Below are 13914 nucleotides of genomic sequence, written 5' to 3'. Positions count from 1 at the left end.
AATCTTGAGAGGTGTGCGCATTTCCCTTACATCAAACGTTTTCTTTTCTCTCTTGTTGCCAAAGCTTCGATAACTTCTTTACCTTTGTAACGTTTATATCATCCACACACTCTAGAAAATGTCTGATTCTGAAGTCTACTGTCCAAACTATGCTCCCTTCTTTGGGTTTGCTGGTGTATTTTGCGCTGTAAAGTATCATAGACATCACGCTTTAGATAAAAGCACCAAGCAACATGAATACAGTGCAACTAACACACCTTGTTTTATTATCCTGTCGATGTTTTAGATGGCATTTAGTAGTAAGTCTTGACCACACGACATCTAAGCGAAATACGTGTACTGATAATGTGAAACGATTTCACTCCTTATTGCAATAGCTATTGGTGCTGCTTATGGTACCTCAAAAGCTGGTATCGGTATTGCCGGTATTGGTTCCTTCAAGCCTGAGTTGGTCATGAAGGTACGGAAAAAGAAGCATGCATTTTGACTGATAGACAACACATCGTATTGACTGAAAGCGCGACCTCAATAGTCATTGATTCCAGTTGTTATGAGTGGTATCATTGCAGTTTACGGTCTAGTAGTTGCAGTGCTCTTGGCAGGCCAATGTAAGTGTCAGCACATATAGGAATACACAGATAAGATGCTCATCAAGTTTCGCCTTTGATACAGTATCACCTACGAGTGGATACTCTTTGTTCTCGTAAGTTCCTATTCAGATCGTACTAAACATGTCGTCTCACATCTATTCTGTTTAGCGGTTTCATCGCTTTGGCTGCAGGTTTATCTGTAGGTATGGGTGGTTTAGCTGCTGGTTATGCTATTGGTATTGTTGGTGATTATGTAAGTCTTGTCCGTCTTTATGTTTGTATTGTAAACTCATAGTGACATGTCCATAGTGTGTTCGTGGATATGTTAGAGAGAGCCGTTTGTTTGTCACTATGGTTTTGATTTTGATTTTCGCTGAGGTTCTTGGTCTTTACGGTTTGATTGTTGCACTCATTTTGAACGCCAAAGCAGACAACGGTGCTTGTTCTGCTTAAGCACTGTAGACAAGGAGAAACTCATGGAGATCATTTAAATGTATATAATCGTTCATCATAGTTCTATCTTTATTCATCGCTACCAAAACATCAACATACAGAACAATAAACTACTTTTTGATACCATGAACAATGTTGATTAATGCAATTTGCCTGATCCAAAGACAAAGCTGGTTTGCATGGCGAGAGATAAATGCTTAGAATCGATCAAACAAACTCTAGTGTCGCAATATTTATTCAACATTTATACTCGAATCCTTGAATCATCAAAGAATAATCGTAGTTTTACAAGCATATGAAGACATTTAATGTAATGCAAACCTCTAAACATATCAAAATGCCAAATTTGAACGATGTTTTTATTAAATGAAATAACAAAGAAGCGTATTTCTGTTAGTTCTCATGATTCATGTCAACCATGATTAGCAGAATCAACCAACGAGCAGGTCGAAATACATCTGATTCCATCCCCAGACCCCAACTTGTGAACTCTCTTCCCAACATCTTGACCTACAAGATCAGGCCTTTGCCAACCAGTTGCACGCAAAAGCCATCACATAGCAGGGGCAGCAAAGCCTTTTGTCGATACTTGCCCTCGGAATCTACCAGCCAAAAGTCTTCTAACACTCCATACTTGGTAACTGGGAACCAGTGGCCAGCAAGTAGCCGCACCTTTGCATGGCAGAGTGCTTTCAGTATTCCAGAACTTTATACAAGTCAGAACCAATTGCCTTCATGTACATGCATCTCGTTAAGCAATAAGCAAGGTGGACTTCTAGCCTAAGATACCTCCTCGCGAGCTTGGTGAGAGTAGTCACGATTTTCTTTTAGTGAGGCTATGACCTTATAGCAACACGTCATTCAAACACAGGTTAGGGTACAACAGAGGTGCAGCAACGCTTCCCGACGCAGGTGAAAATATGATTTACCATACCATATCCTCCATACTTACCCCGTTCGTCGTATATCTTTAACGGACCGTGGTAAAGATAGCTCTTCCAAGGGAACAGCAACCAACAAACTGTAGACTTGCTAAAGGCGCCCTGGCTAACTTGAAACTGTGCAGAATCCTTTCAGATTGCCAAGGCAAATAGAAAGTGTGCTAGTGGCAAAGAAAACCCCTAAGGAAGACCCCAAATGCCATGTCTCCCAAGGTTAATCAGACCCAATATGCAAAGATATCAACATGTACATAAAGACTTGGTTAGAGCTCAACTTGTTAAGAACTGACAAGAGTAGGAAAAGAGATAAAGAAAGAGAAAAAAAAAAATACAATTCTGCGGCATAATGTCGCGTTTTATGGCTACACACCGCAACAGTCCCATCATGCAAAATGGCATTGTATGAGCAAAAGCTATATACAGTATGTTGTGCGTTGCTGCCTATAAAGATTATTCTCATCCCAATGACCTCCTCATAACAACTTGTATCAGAACCTTTCATCAGCGCACTATGTTTGTGAACTGTAAATAATCATCATTTGAGGCTCAAATGCTGAAATTACGCAATATTTTATTCATCGATTCCTACTTTAAATCAGAGGCGTGTTTGCAATGTTGGTATTGGAGGCATTGTTGTTATGAGAGTTTGTTTTAGCAAGCGATAAATCAGTTTCGGCATACAGTTGCAGCAGTAATTGCCATTCATTAGCTAGTTTAGCCACAGATGCTCGCTGACTCCAAGGCTTTAGTTGCTCTCGTTTGTTCGCAGCCATCCAAGGCAGAGCAGGCTTGAATCCCATTGCAATTTGAACATGCACAATAGAAGTAATTGACTCAGCATGAAGCACATGGAGCACGGTAGATGTGGAGTTGTCTCGATTCATGCTGTTGAACAACATTTGACCAGGCACCGAGATGAAAGAGGAAGGTCTGCTCTTGGTTTGTTGCTTTGGTGAATGAAGACTACTATGGCCGCCTCCTACAGCACCAGAAGGCACACTGCCATCAACATCCGAGAATTCTGAAGCAAGATGCATAGACAATGAAGGTGATCCAGGTACAGGCGGAACATGCTGCGATGATATGTTGGAGGAACTGCTGAAACTAGGCTTACCAGGCATATACAAACCTAATCCGTTTGTGGGCGATGTGTCAGGCATCTGTATGCTCAGGGCATCTGTATCCTGGACATTGAGTTGTGGAATGATACCAATAGACGATGACTGATTTGTCGTGCTTCCTCTCTGTGGTTGAGACAAAGACGAACCACCACCCCAACTCTTCCATCGAGCACTGCTGGTGTCTTTTGCAAATGTTGGAGGCGAATAAGCACTACTGCCGTTGCCAAAGTTCATGCTGACACGAGGACTTGGGCTAGGCGGTGCATAAATGGACGATCTGCTGTTGCCGCTTCCTCCTCCCATGTCCAACAGTTTCTCATGAATAAAGTCCTTCAGAAAGACGTGAAGAGGACAGCGATAGCAGGTGACAAACTCCAGGAAACGCCATGTGGTAAAATCGTAGATGGTGCCAGTACTCAAAGGTGCAGTGAACGAGAAGGCAGTTTTACCATCAGGCGACGGGTTGGTCCAATTGGCAATGCCAGGCGACAGTACGCCACTCAATGGGCCACCCGGAGACAAGCTGCCTGTAACTGGTGTTGTGGGCATGTTGGGTGTAGATCGACCCGACTTGGGCTTGAGGAACTTGAGTGTCTGGCCAAACACCAGAGCACTCTTGATGAAGAAGGCAACTTGCACCCAAGACCCCTTGAGCTTGTTGAACGAGTTAGTGCCACGCACCAAGATGATCTTCATGGCAACAAAGCTGAGAGAGAACAGCAAGGCCACAGATTGAGGCGTCTGCTTTCCATCCTTGATGTCCGGGAAATCAGCAGCATCAATGCCATCTTGATTGGTGGTTTGGCCCATGCTTTGCGTCAGATGAGACAGCGAGAAACCAGACGTTTTGCTCTTCATTAACGAAGCTTGACTGCAAGCGCGAGAAATATAGTTGAGCAGACGCGTCCAGTTGCCAGTGGGATCAGGCCTGAATTTGCCCGACATGGAGGAGGAGCTCGCGTAATCCCACTGCAAGTTGTATTGCAGGCAGATGGGGATGATGATGTGAGCAATCAGTCCAGGTGTGGGTGCCAGTTGTTCAATTTCGCCCAAGACATCCTGTGTCGAGTTCTCCATGACAGCAATGATCAATCGTACCAGCGAGTTGCAGAAGCGATTGAAGCCCTTGGTGTCATTCTCCCAGTTGAAGCGAGTGGCAACCGTCAATCCAAAGAGGACAAACTTTTCATTCATGGTACCAGCAATGTCATGCATATTGACAGGTTTTCCTTGACCCTGCTCTAGTAAAATAGCCAAGCCCTCATAGAGATCAGACGCATCCATCGTCTTCCATTGCGAGCGGTATTGCGAGTTGATTTGGTTCAGCAGCTTCTTGAAGGATTTAGTGTAATTTCGGGTATCCGCCATGGAGTGCAAGCAGTCAATCAAATAGTCCTTGAGCCAGTCTGTCTTGAAGGTGATGCCCTTGATGTTGCCATAATCACGCATCACTGTACGAATGATGAAGGCCATCTTTTCATGGCACACTTCAGACAAGACACCATCGTATTTCAAGTATTCGTGCACCAGCAACACGAACTCCATCCTCACCGTCAGCTTGTCATTCTGCTGCCATTGCTTACCGTACGCATGTTGAGCAGATTCAGTACGCGATCCACTGCCCGGTACGCGGGTGTCATTATCGATGCCTGATGAGACGCCTTGATAGCCCAAGTTGGATGCGGTGGGATTAGCAGTACCCAGAGCAACCTTGGCATGCTTGCTAAACTTGGCAAACACATCAATCAGCGCAGCCATGCCTTCATCCACCAGATCTTTGAGTAGTGGTAATTTGTGAAAACGGGACATCATGTGGCGGAACAGCTTGACAAACTGCTCTGCACGCAGCGACCCAGCATCGTATGCGATGATGGTCAAAAACAGCTTGACAAAATTTCCCAGTTCAAACGACCTGTTGTTGTAGTTGTTGATGTCGAGTGGCGCAATGGGTGTGGTGACGCTTCTAGCCAAGGGTTTCAAGATGGCAGTCGACAGCGGAATTGCCATTGGATTGCTGGCTGCATCAATGCGCTCCTGAATGCTGCGTTCATGGTCATCCAATTCCACTTGCAGTTGCAGACCAAGCACATCAGACGTAGCGCCCAGATGAGGGGGATCGTGCATGGCTTGCATCAGCATAAACAGGTTATCCACCATCCAGGAGCCCAGTTCATTTGACTTGCCAAAGGCACTCAAAATGGTAGGCACTAGTGTCCCCAGCATTTGAAACACAAACGATTCTTCATGCACAGCGTAGAAGCGACACCACGCAAAGATGATGGCAGACCTTACCTGAGGAAAGCAATCCACTTCACAAAACACCTTGAACAGGGCAGGCAAAAAGGTGGTGTAGCCTCGGTTGGAGATGAACAGACGCTTGAATCGGGTTACTACACGCGTGTACAAGATCAGTGCCTGTCCAATGATGCCAAAATCACGGTCGTGTTCAGTGATAATCATATTGATGCCTTGCAAAATACGCTCCAGCTCATCGCGATCATTGTAATTCTTGTTTAAGCCATTTAGCAAGTTGTCCACAAAGCGTAGCCAGATACGAGCACGCAGCGCAGAGAGAGTCTCGGTGTCTATCTTTTGCTGGCTGGACTGTCGAATGGCTTCCTTGGTGTAGTCATCGTCGTCGCCTCGATCCGCCACAGTAGGGCCATTATAAACTGTCTCTCCATCGCCCTTGTAAATGTACGAGTTGGTTTCACGACGCTTGCGTCTATAAATGTCAGGATAATACGTCTCTTCTGTGGCCCATTTGGGCTCCTTCTTGGTCCCTGGAATAGGCGTCGGTTCGTAGTCTTGCAGTGTCTTTTTGACAGCATACACTTCACGAGGATAACGAGCCAAGTAGTTGGTTAGAAACTGGATATGACTGATACGCAACATGGCAACGGAAAAGATCTCGGGTGGGATATCCAGCACTGTGAAGGGCGTCTTGTTGTTGGACAGATAGCGAGGGAACAGGTCAGCAGGCTGCTCATGCGTGAACCAAAAGCGACCGGTACTAACAAGCAAGTGCTCAATCTTGTTCTTTCTCAAATCACGGATAGAGAGGTCGTTTGTGGAGAGCGTAAGTTCTGCCAGGATGGGATGGATCAGTGTCATCAATATGAGCCCGTCCTTCTTCTTGTTCTCTCGCATCAGCCATTTCAGCATACCAGCCAAGTAGTTGAACAGGATGTGCGTGAACCCAGGAGGCAGTTTGTGTTGCATACTGACCAAGTAGCGTACACGAGTCAACATGTCCTTGTGTCTGTCCAGCTTGAATTTACCCAAATCACTAAGAAACGCGCGCAGAAACAAGGCTGGATCATCACGCAAAAAATACTCGAGCAGTTCTCTCAAGGCATTAGAGGCACCACCGTAATCATCGTTCAGCAAATCCACCATACTGAGAAAAGAAATAGTCAAAGACTGGATAGTCGTAGCCCGCTTTCGACGTGTGATGATTTTACTGATATCAATCGCTTTACCGTTCTGTCTAGCTGCCACAAGTCCCGGGGTTTCATCTTCGTTCATGCGCTCCTCCTCCTCCTCCAAGAACAGCGATGGCAGCAAGGCCAGAGGAGTCAGCACCTTTTTGAGTGCTTCGTGCTCTTCGCCATTATCGTCATCGTCCCAACCCAATTCTTGGATTTGGCGCTTGAGTTCAATAGGGAAATTGCTGGCATTCTTGAGTTTAGCCATCCATCGAGGTTCATCCAACGTGAATTGGTTACTGCCGAGGTCTGTGGGGACAAAGGGCGTTGAAAAGGCACCACCATCACCCCGAAAAGGCCTTTTTCTGTTGGAGATGGGGATGTATTCTTGGCTAAGCACGTTGAATCTGAAGGCACTGAGGGAGGAGTGCTTCTGGATCACTGCTAATCGGCGCAATGGATCGCCACTGTGTATGTAGTGCATTAGAGTATGATCATCACAGCCTCTTCTAGTACGCTTACCTGTAGAAATCATGTGTACACACCTCAATCATGGTCTTGGGGATCTTCTCACCGCATTCCATCAATAGAAACACAGCTGGTATAAAGGATTGAGGCTTGCGATCATCCATATGACGCTCCCAAAGAGGCCTGACAAGACGGCTAAACTCGTTGGATGACAGTGTAGTAAAGACTGCCGCTAGTAATGAGAACACAGACCCGAAAGGATGCTGGTTGATTTCCTCCATATTCTCAAACTTGTATCTTGCCAATTTGAGAGCAGGTCCCTCTGCAGGCAGAGTATCTTGGCTGCTTCCGTTCGATGTTATTGGCGCAGTGGTTGAGGGAGGATCCAAGTCCAGCGACAGAGCAGCAGATCTGCTGATGGGATACATGGATTGGATTACTTGTTGACGCTTATGGCGAGGTACTTCTACAGAGCGCGTATCATCACTATCACCATCAGCCGTTTGTTGCAATACAGTGCCAGTTTTGAGTAGGGAACCACCGTAATCCTGCGTGTCATTGGTCTCAAATTGGAGCTGCTCCACTACATTCAGATAGACATTGTGTAGCCGCTGAAACATGTATGCTATATCTGACAGGTGTCCCGTATGTAAGAGTGGCATGGTGCTTTCAATATGCGGATTGTTGGGCGAAGGCGATTCATCTGGGTTGATGGTGGGCAAGATGTGATGATAGGCATGTTCAGGCGTGGAAACAACCGGTTGGACAGCCCAATCAATGACACGCGTCAGCCATCCAGGACGATGCGTGGTGTTGCAAAAGAACCTAATGTCGAAAAAGATGTTGCAAAGGATCACGCGCAATGGCATGGGCACTGTTGTCGTCTTTTCTTTGGCTGTCAAAAACACTGCTAAACGCCGTTCGAGATCAATCAGGAACTTTTTGGCAATCTCGTCTTCCTCCATGTTGCGATGAGGGTCTCGTTGCTTCATCCTCAGCTCCTTGACAGCCCACATGAATTCGGTTGCGATGGTGCATTGTCCCAAGTTGGTGCTTCCCCACTGAGCATCTTGTGGTGTATCGTTGACTTTAAGTTGCGGTGTGCCTGACCGAGAGCTAGCAGCAGCAGAGGAGGCTGCTTCTCGTTGTTGTTTCTTGGACACACCCACATCACTCAACAAGAGCACATTGATCATTTCAGCGTCCTGCATCCAAAACTGCACACCCGAGAGATAGCGACGCAATACAGTCATCAGTGTCAGGAGCTGTGATACTTTGTCCTCGTCATCCGATGCCACACAAGACACCACTGGCTTGAAAAAGAAGGATCTAAAGCGCTTTGACAATGCGTACAGCATATTACAAAGAGCAGGCAGTGCAGGTGGATAGGTGTCTACCAGTCGCTTAAATAAGCTGGGCAATGTCTTTTTGGCAATCTCCTCTCCCATGGCTGGATCAATGTGAAATACAAGGTTCTGATAGGCTCTTGCCACACGTTCGCCTGTCGCATCCTGATGCATGGATTCTGTGCCTGTCAAGATGAAATCCTTGTATCCTGATTTCCAAAACTCTTCGATATAACCCTTCAGTGTCATGAGTGTTTTCCGCATAGCAGCATCGTTGGAGTTGTTGACATTGAAGCTGTTGATGCTCTGTGCGTCATGTTGAGAGTCGATGATGGACAAGTTCATATTGTCGCTGTTGAAATCAGGCACAGAAGGTCGCGGGCTCAAGTTGGGTGATGAAATGTTGCTACTGCTGGTTTGAGGTGGAATGGGTTGTTCCTCCAAGCTGCAAATAGACAACAGGGCTAATAACATGACAATGACATTGGATGTCACCATCTTTTGTGTCTCATCCGTGTGTCGATTCGCCAGGTAGTTTTGAAGCTTGGCAGGTGATAGTTTGTCGACCACGAGTGGCAGTAGTAGCGATACAGTTGATGTCTTGATTTTGAGATCCTCCACACTAGCCATCAGAAATGTTTCGCACGCAAGTTCACTGATCAAAAAGATGATTTTGAAATAAGCGGGCTGTGCATCCAATTCAGGTTCAATCCAATATCGCTGCAGCAAGTCTTGCAACACCAGGATATCTCGAGCTCTTTCAATCAAATCAGCTCTAGATGCTTCGTGTGTGCCCTGATAGGGATCGCTTTGACTGCAAACGCCGACCATGGTGCATTTCAGCAGCCCTTCCACTACGCACAGTTGAGCAATGGAAACGGGTATAGAGTCTTTGGTGTGGTATTGAGCCCATGCGGGCCCAATGGGTGGTATAAGGGTGCCAGTGGCTAATGTATCCATGATGTGCAAAATGCCAGATCGTATCTCGTCTTGCTGATCCAAGTGCATAATATCAATGCTGCTCTCGTTGACGTCGCTTTCTCGGATATCGCTGTGTGTATGCGTTTCTGTTGATGTTGTTTGAATTGAAAGTTGAGCCAATGCATTGGTGAGGGTATAAACAAGTGAATGGTAAGCAGGTGGTGTAGAGGGTAAAAAGCTGGGAAGTTCCTTGCAAGGTAAAAGTTGTTGATTTAATACATTCAGCACTCGTTTCTGTTAGAATCCTGTCATGTCAGCAAACATGCTTTTCGATGGTGAGATCACTCCTATAGTCACCTTTAGTTTCATGTCTCCATGGCCGAGCAATCGACAACAAAACGTGAGTTGCTCAAAGCGTTCCTAAATATGCTGCCTTCAGCATTGATCTCATCCAAGTCAAATCAAAACTTACTGTTGAATCCAGTTGTGTGAATCTGCCTCTGATGTATTCAAAAATATCCAATGCTTGATGACAGTCATTCACTAAAAAAATAACAACAGTAAGATACGGCAATCAAGTACTGACATGATGAACAAGTACCTATCAATGGAATCCTGTCAAACGGTGCTGCCAATACAGCCAAAATCTCGCCCGTGAGTGGCAATCTGGTAGCTGATTTATGCTTTTTGATGGATTCCAAGATGGATGTCATGACAAACGATAATCGGGTCACTTCCTGTCGAAGCGGTTCCTTGATAGGCGTCATGGTGTCTGAATGCGGCGTGGATGATCCAGAGAACATGTCTGCTACTGACTGTCGCTGGAACACCGACTTCTTACCAAAGGTAGTAGCAGGCGTGCTGCTGCTGCTGCTGCTTTGGCTGCCATCTGCTGCTACTGTGGTGGATACCAGTGTGGATGCTGACTCTGCAAAACTGGCATGCTGTGATCTGGCATGCAACTGTATCAGTATCTTATCCAGATCACGTTCCAGACGGTATATGTCTTGTTGTACAGCGGTGGATGTGGCATAAATGACACCATTGTGATGTCTGGCAGGTCTGAAGTTGCGAGTAAAGTTGGTCATGCCAGCAGCTTGTGCAGCTACCAACGTCGTGTTGGCCAAAGTGATGTTGGGTCGACTCTCGCTGCTGGTATTGCTTCCGTTCATGTAGTTGTCGAATGTGGATGATCGCATAAATGGATTCAAGGATTTGTTCTTGGGTGGAGGTATGGCGCTGGGTTGGTATAGTTTTGGCGTACTGGAACGAGATGAACTGGGCGAGGAGTTGTTGGAAGAAGAAGGTGAAGCGACAAACGCACCATTGTGGTCGTTGCCATTGTGAAACTCACTCACATTTTCACGCAGCTTATCCCAAGCAGACAAGGGACTCTTTTTCTTTTTATCGCTCAAGCTCTTTTCAAGTATAGCATGTCGTAGATCTGCTGCTGCTGCTGTTGCTGCTGCTGGCTGTTTGGATGGCGGTTGTTCATGTGTGTAGTTGTCGTTCGACATGATATGTTATACACTGAAAAAGTAAGTGATTGCAAGAAGAAAATAATTTAGTCGGAACATGGAAACCGTAAATCAAAAAGGGCCAGGCCCTTTCAACTGATATATTGACACTTGAAACATTGTTAGAAGATTAAACGCCACCTCGTTTGACGCTAAAGAAACGCTTGACAACATGTACTTGCAAGCATGCCATGGCTACAATAGCACAACTCTCCAAAGAGGCAAACCAAAAGATGCGACTCTCTGTAGATGTCACTGTAGCAAAATCACGATTCTCTCTTGTACGCAAGTACTTTTGCTTGCGAATAATCTTGGTCACCGAACTGGCAATCCTTGCCAGCGATTTCTCAATTTCAGTTACCTTGGCTGGCTTGTCTTTATCGTTGCTGCTCGCTTGATAGTGTACAAATGCCTGCTCATTTTCTATGCTAATTTCCAAATCAAGCAATTTGTCTGCCCATGTAGACATGGTGTTGGAGAAACAAAATGAGTACTCGCCGACGAGGCCCGCAGAAAACACATAGTCGCCTTGCTTTTCTTCTTGTCCTTTCAAAACGGATTCTCCTTTGGGATCGAGAATATCGAAATCAATGTCGAATGCGCCACCTTGTTGTACCTTCCACCATCATTAGCTGATGTGTGTAACCTCACTGTCTACCAAAACTTACTGCAAAATAGAAGCCTACTTTCTTGCCTGGCTTGTCATTCCATACATAGAAGCATGCTTTTTCTTTGGAGCCAACCTTATAGGTCAATGCCGTTGCTTGTGCCGCTTGAGGTAGAAATGAAAGAGCCAGGATGAAGCTTAATACCGTGATACCTACCACTGTTGTCAATGGAAATCTCGCCATAGATGTATTTTTTGACACGTTGCAGAAGGAAAAAGAAAGCGCCTGAAATGCCAGAGTCTCGGATATCTAAACTCGCGCAACCGAAACATGTTAATGTGTGTCGAGATGAGCATTTGAAACTGTAGAGTTTATAGCCTGAGAAGAGCAATGGTGCTTATCAGTATTTGATGGCAAAGTATAATGTGTAATTGTCGAACTCGGCTATATATATATACAGTCTATTGACTATATGAGTGTTAATATAGATGATGACCTATGAGTAAATACCCAATCATATAGTGGAGACACACACACCAGTATGCGAGACGTCTATGTGATCATGCTAACCATTCTCCTTTTGTACGCATAACAGATTCAGTATGAAATGTCGACGACTATGACCCCGGTAGCTACCAAGAATAATGGTAAGTCTGCTTGTAACACGAAAAAGGTCAACCATTTACTATGCTTTCCAATCATCATTGCTGAGACTACCATCAATATGACCATTACTATTACAATCAACAAGATTCTTCCTGCCTTACATCTGGCTAGTATTTTTTGCTCATTAGTTGCGTTACCAACAGACTAAAGGCTTTCGATAGCTTGGTCAGTTTTATCTAAAAAGCTTTTTCTCAATCGAGACCTTTTCCTTCAGCCAATAAAGAACATTTCTGACATCGCTCTGGTGGCCCACATTCATGAGTTGGCAATATTTGATACAGCCAACGCAGTAGCATTCCAGTGTCGATAATCATATTTATTACCTTGGCCAACATCTGGCGATGTCATTTCTGCACTGTCTTCGATGGCAACCCATCACCACTACAGATGTACTGGCCTGTATCCGACTCAATATTTTAACACGCAACGATATCAGGCCCACCAAGTACTGTGATCACGCTGCATGCAAGCGCTCCAGTGAGCTATCCTTATTTTCCGTATATTCATCACTAGCTAATCGATCTCGAGCTCTCGCCGAAAGCATTTCAAATCAGAGATATAAAAACCTGGTATATCAACTAGATTTTAATCAATAGTAAAAGAAAGATTATACCAGAATCCGGAGGAGGTATTCCCCCTTTGCCTATACACTGATATCAAACGGCACCTATTATTGAGACAATGTGAAAGAGAGTTCAAGTTTTATGCAGCATTTGTATACGACATTCCCTTTCGTGTCACATTTTCTGGTAGTAGAATTGTTATGCCATTTGCTGGTGTTGCTCTTGAGATAGCGACATAAAGCTGACCATGCGTATACAGGACTTGTGTAAGATCCACATCTACTTTTTTGAGATATTGTCATTGCAAAATATACTTTTACAGGGAAAGATACTAAGAAAAACAAAGTATTCGGGCTAAGCAATTGCCCTTTCAGCTCCATTGTCCCTATTTAATCAGTACTGTCATTATCAGAAAGGTATTGGGATCAGCCAGCAGCAATGCCGCCGCCAAATTTGATTCAAACTCAGTTTACTTTTTCTGTTCAGGATTGGACAGATTTCGTCTTTTTCGACTTATTTCTTCTATTTTATGCCATTCGACTATATAAATTGTGATGATCACCCTATGCCTCCTAATACGTCCCTGGTGGTAGGGCGAAGTGGTAGAACTCCCGTATGCCAACGGGAGGATCCCCGGTTCAAATCCTGGTGAACGCAAGTTGTTTGATTTTTTTGACGTAGTACTGATGTCCTCGTTTGGTGATTTGTACTCTTATCCATGACCTATATTTTGACGATTTCCGCAAGACTGTACTGGCTCTAGGAGTCGCACCTTATTAGTAGTAGATTTCTTTCCCAACTTAGTTCAAAATTTCTTATTCCCCTTCTTTGCAGACATTGGGTCCACCAACAGTCTTTTCTATCCCTCAGTATGACATTTAAAGGACTTTAAATAAAACCTGGAGCTCGACTCCCCTACAAAAAAAAAATGCCTCCTAATACAGTGCGCGAAAAAAACGTTCCAGTGTTTTGCCAAATTGCACTTATAGCCAGTTTTCTCTGCAAATATCGAAGCTACTAGGGTTTGCTTAGTTTCATAAATAGCCTAAGTAGTTGGCTATCAGATGATATATTATGCACTTTATTCACGTAATTAGAAAAAGAATGGTAGCGTCATGAAAAGTGAAAAGTCGAATTTATAAAATTTTATAAAAAAGCTCAATATTTAGTTGGACCACCTTTACTCTTGATAACCGCTTTGATTCGGCGTGGCATGCTGCCTATGTATTTAAGACAGTCTTCTTTTATGAATTTATACCATTCCTGTTCAATTCTGTCTTCTAGCTCAGAAA

General features: G+C 44.7%; 3 protein-coding genes across 3 annotated transcripts; 1 reads left to right on the top strand and 2 right to left on the bottom strand.

The window, feature by feature from the left end:
• Positions 1–118: 118 nt before the first annotated feature.
• Positions 119–1043, top strand: ATC70_001228 (G domain-containing protein; the record flags this gene model as incomplete). The annotated part of the gene is made up of 7 exons (XM_064820626.1): positions 119–187; positions 287–299; positions 378–460; positions 533–608; positions 673–703; positions 759–843; positions 900–1043. The coding sequence occupies 7 exons, from the start codon at positions 119–121 to the stop codon at positions 1041–1043; spliced, it is 501 nt and encodes a 166-aa protein (XP_064684546.1).
• Positions 1044–2574: 1531 nt separating this feature from the next.
• Positions 2575–10785, bottom strand: ATC70_001227 (uncharacterized protein; the record flags this gene model as incomplete). The annotated part of the gene is made up of 5 exons (XM_064820625.1): positions 2575–7000; positions 7056–9562; positions 9626–9688; positions 9741–9811; positions 9870–10785. 5 exons carry the CDS (start codon positions 10783–10785, stop codon positions 2575–2577), a joined length of 7983 nt encoding a protein of 2660 aa, XP_064684545.1.
• Positions 10786–10915: 130 nt separating this feature from the next.
• ATC70_001226 (uncharacterized protein) lies at positions 10916–11636 on the bottom strand (the record flags this gene model as incomplete). The annotated part of the gene is made up of 2 exons (XM_064820624.1): positions 10916–11401; positions 11454–11636. The coding sequence occupies 2 exons, from the start codon at positions 11634–11636 to the stop codon at positions 10916–10918; spliced, it is 669 nt and encodes a 222-aa protein (XP_064684544.1).
• Positions 11637–13914: the final 2278 nt, after the last annotated feature.

This window comes from Mucor velutinosus, assembly GCF_035048745.1.
Source record: "Mucor velutinosus strain NIH1002 chromosome Unknown tig00000041, whole genome shotgun sequence".
NCBI classification, from domain to species: domain Eukaryota; kingdom Fungi; phylum Mucoromycota; class Mucoromycetes; order Mucorales; family Mucoraceae; genus Mucor; species Mucor velutinosus.
This window is presented reverse-complemented; position numbering and strand designations above follow the sequence as displayed.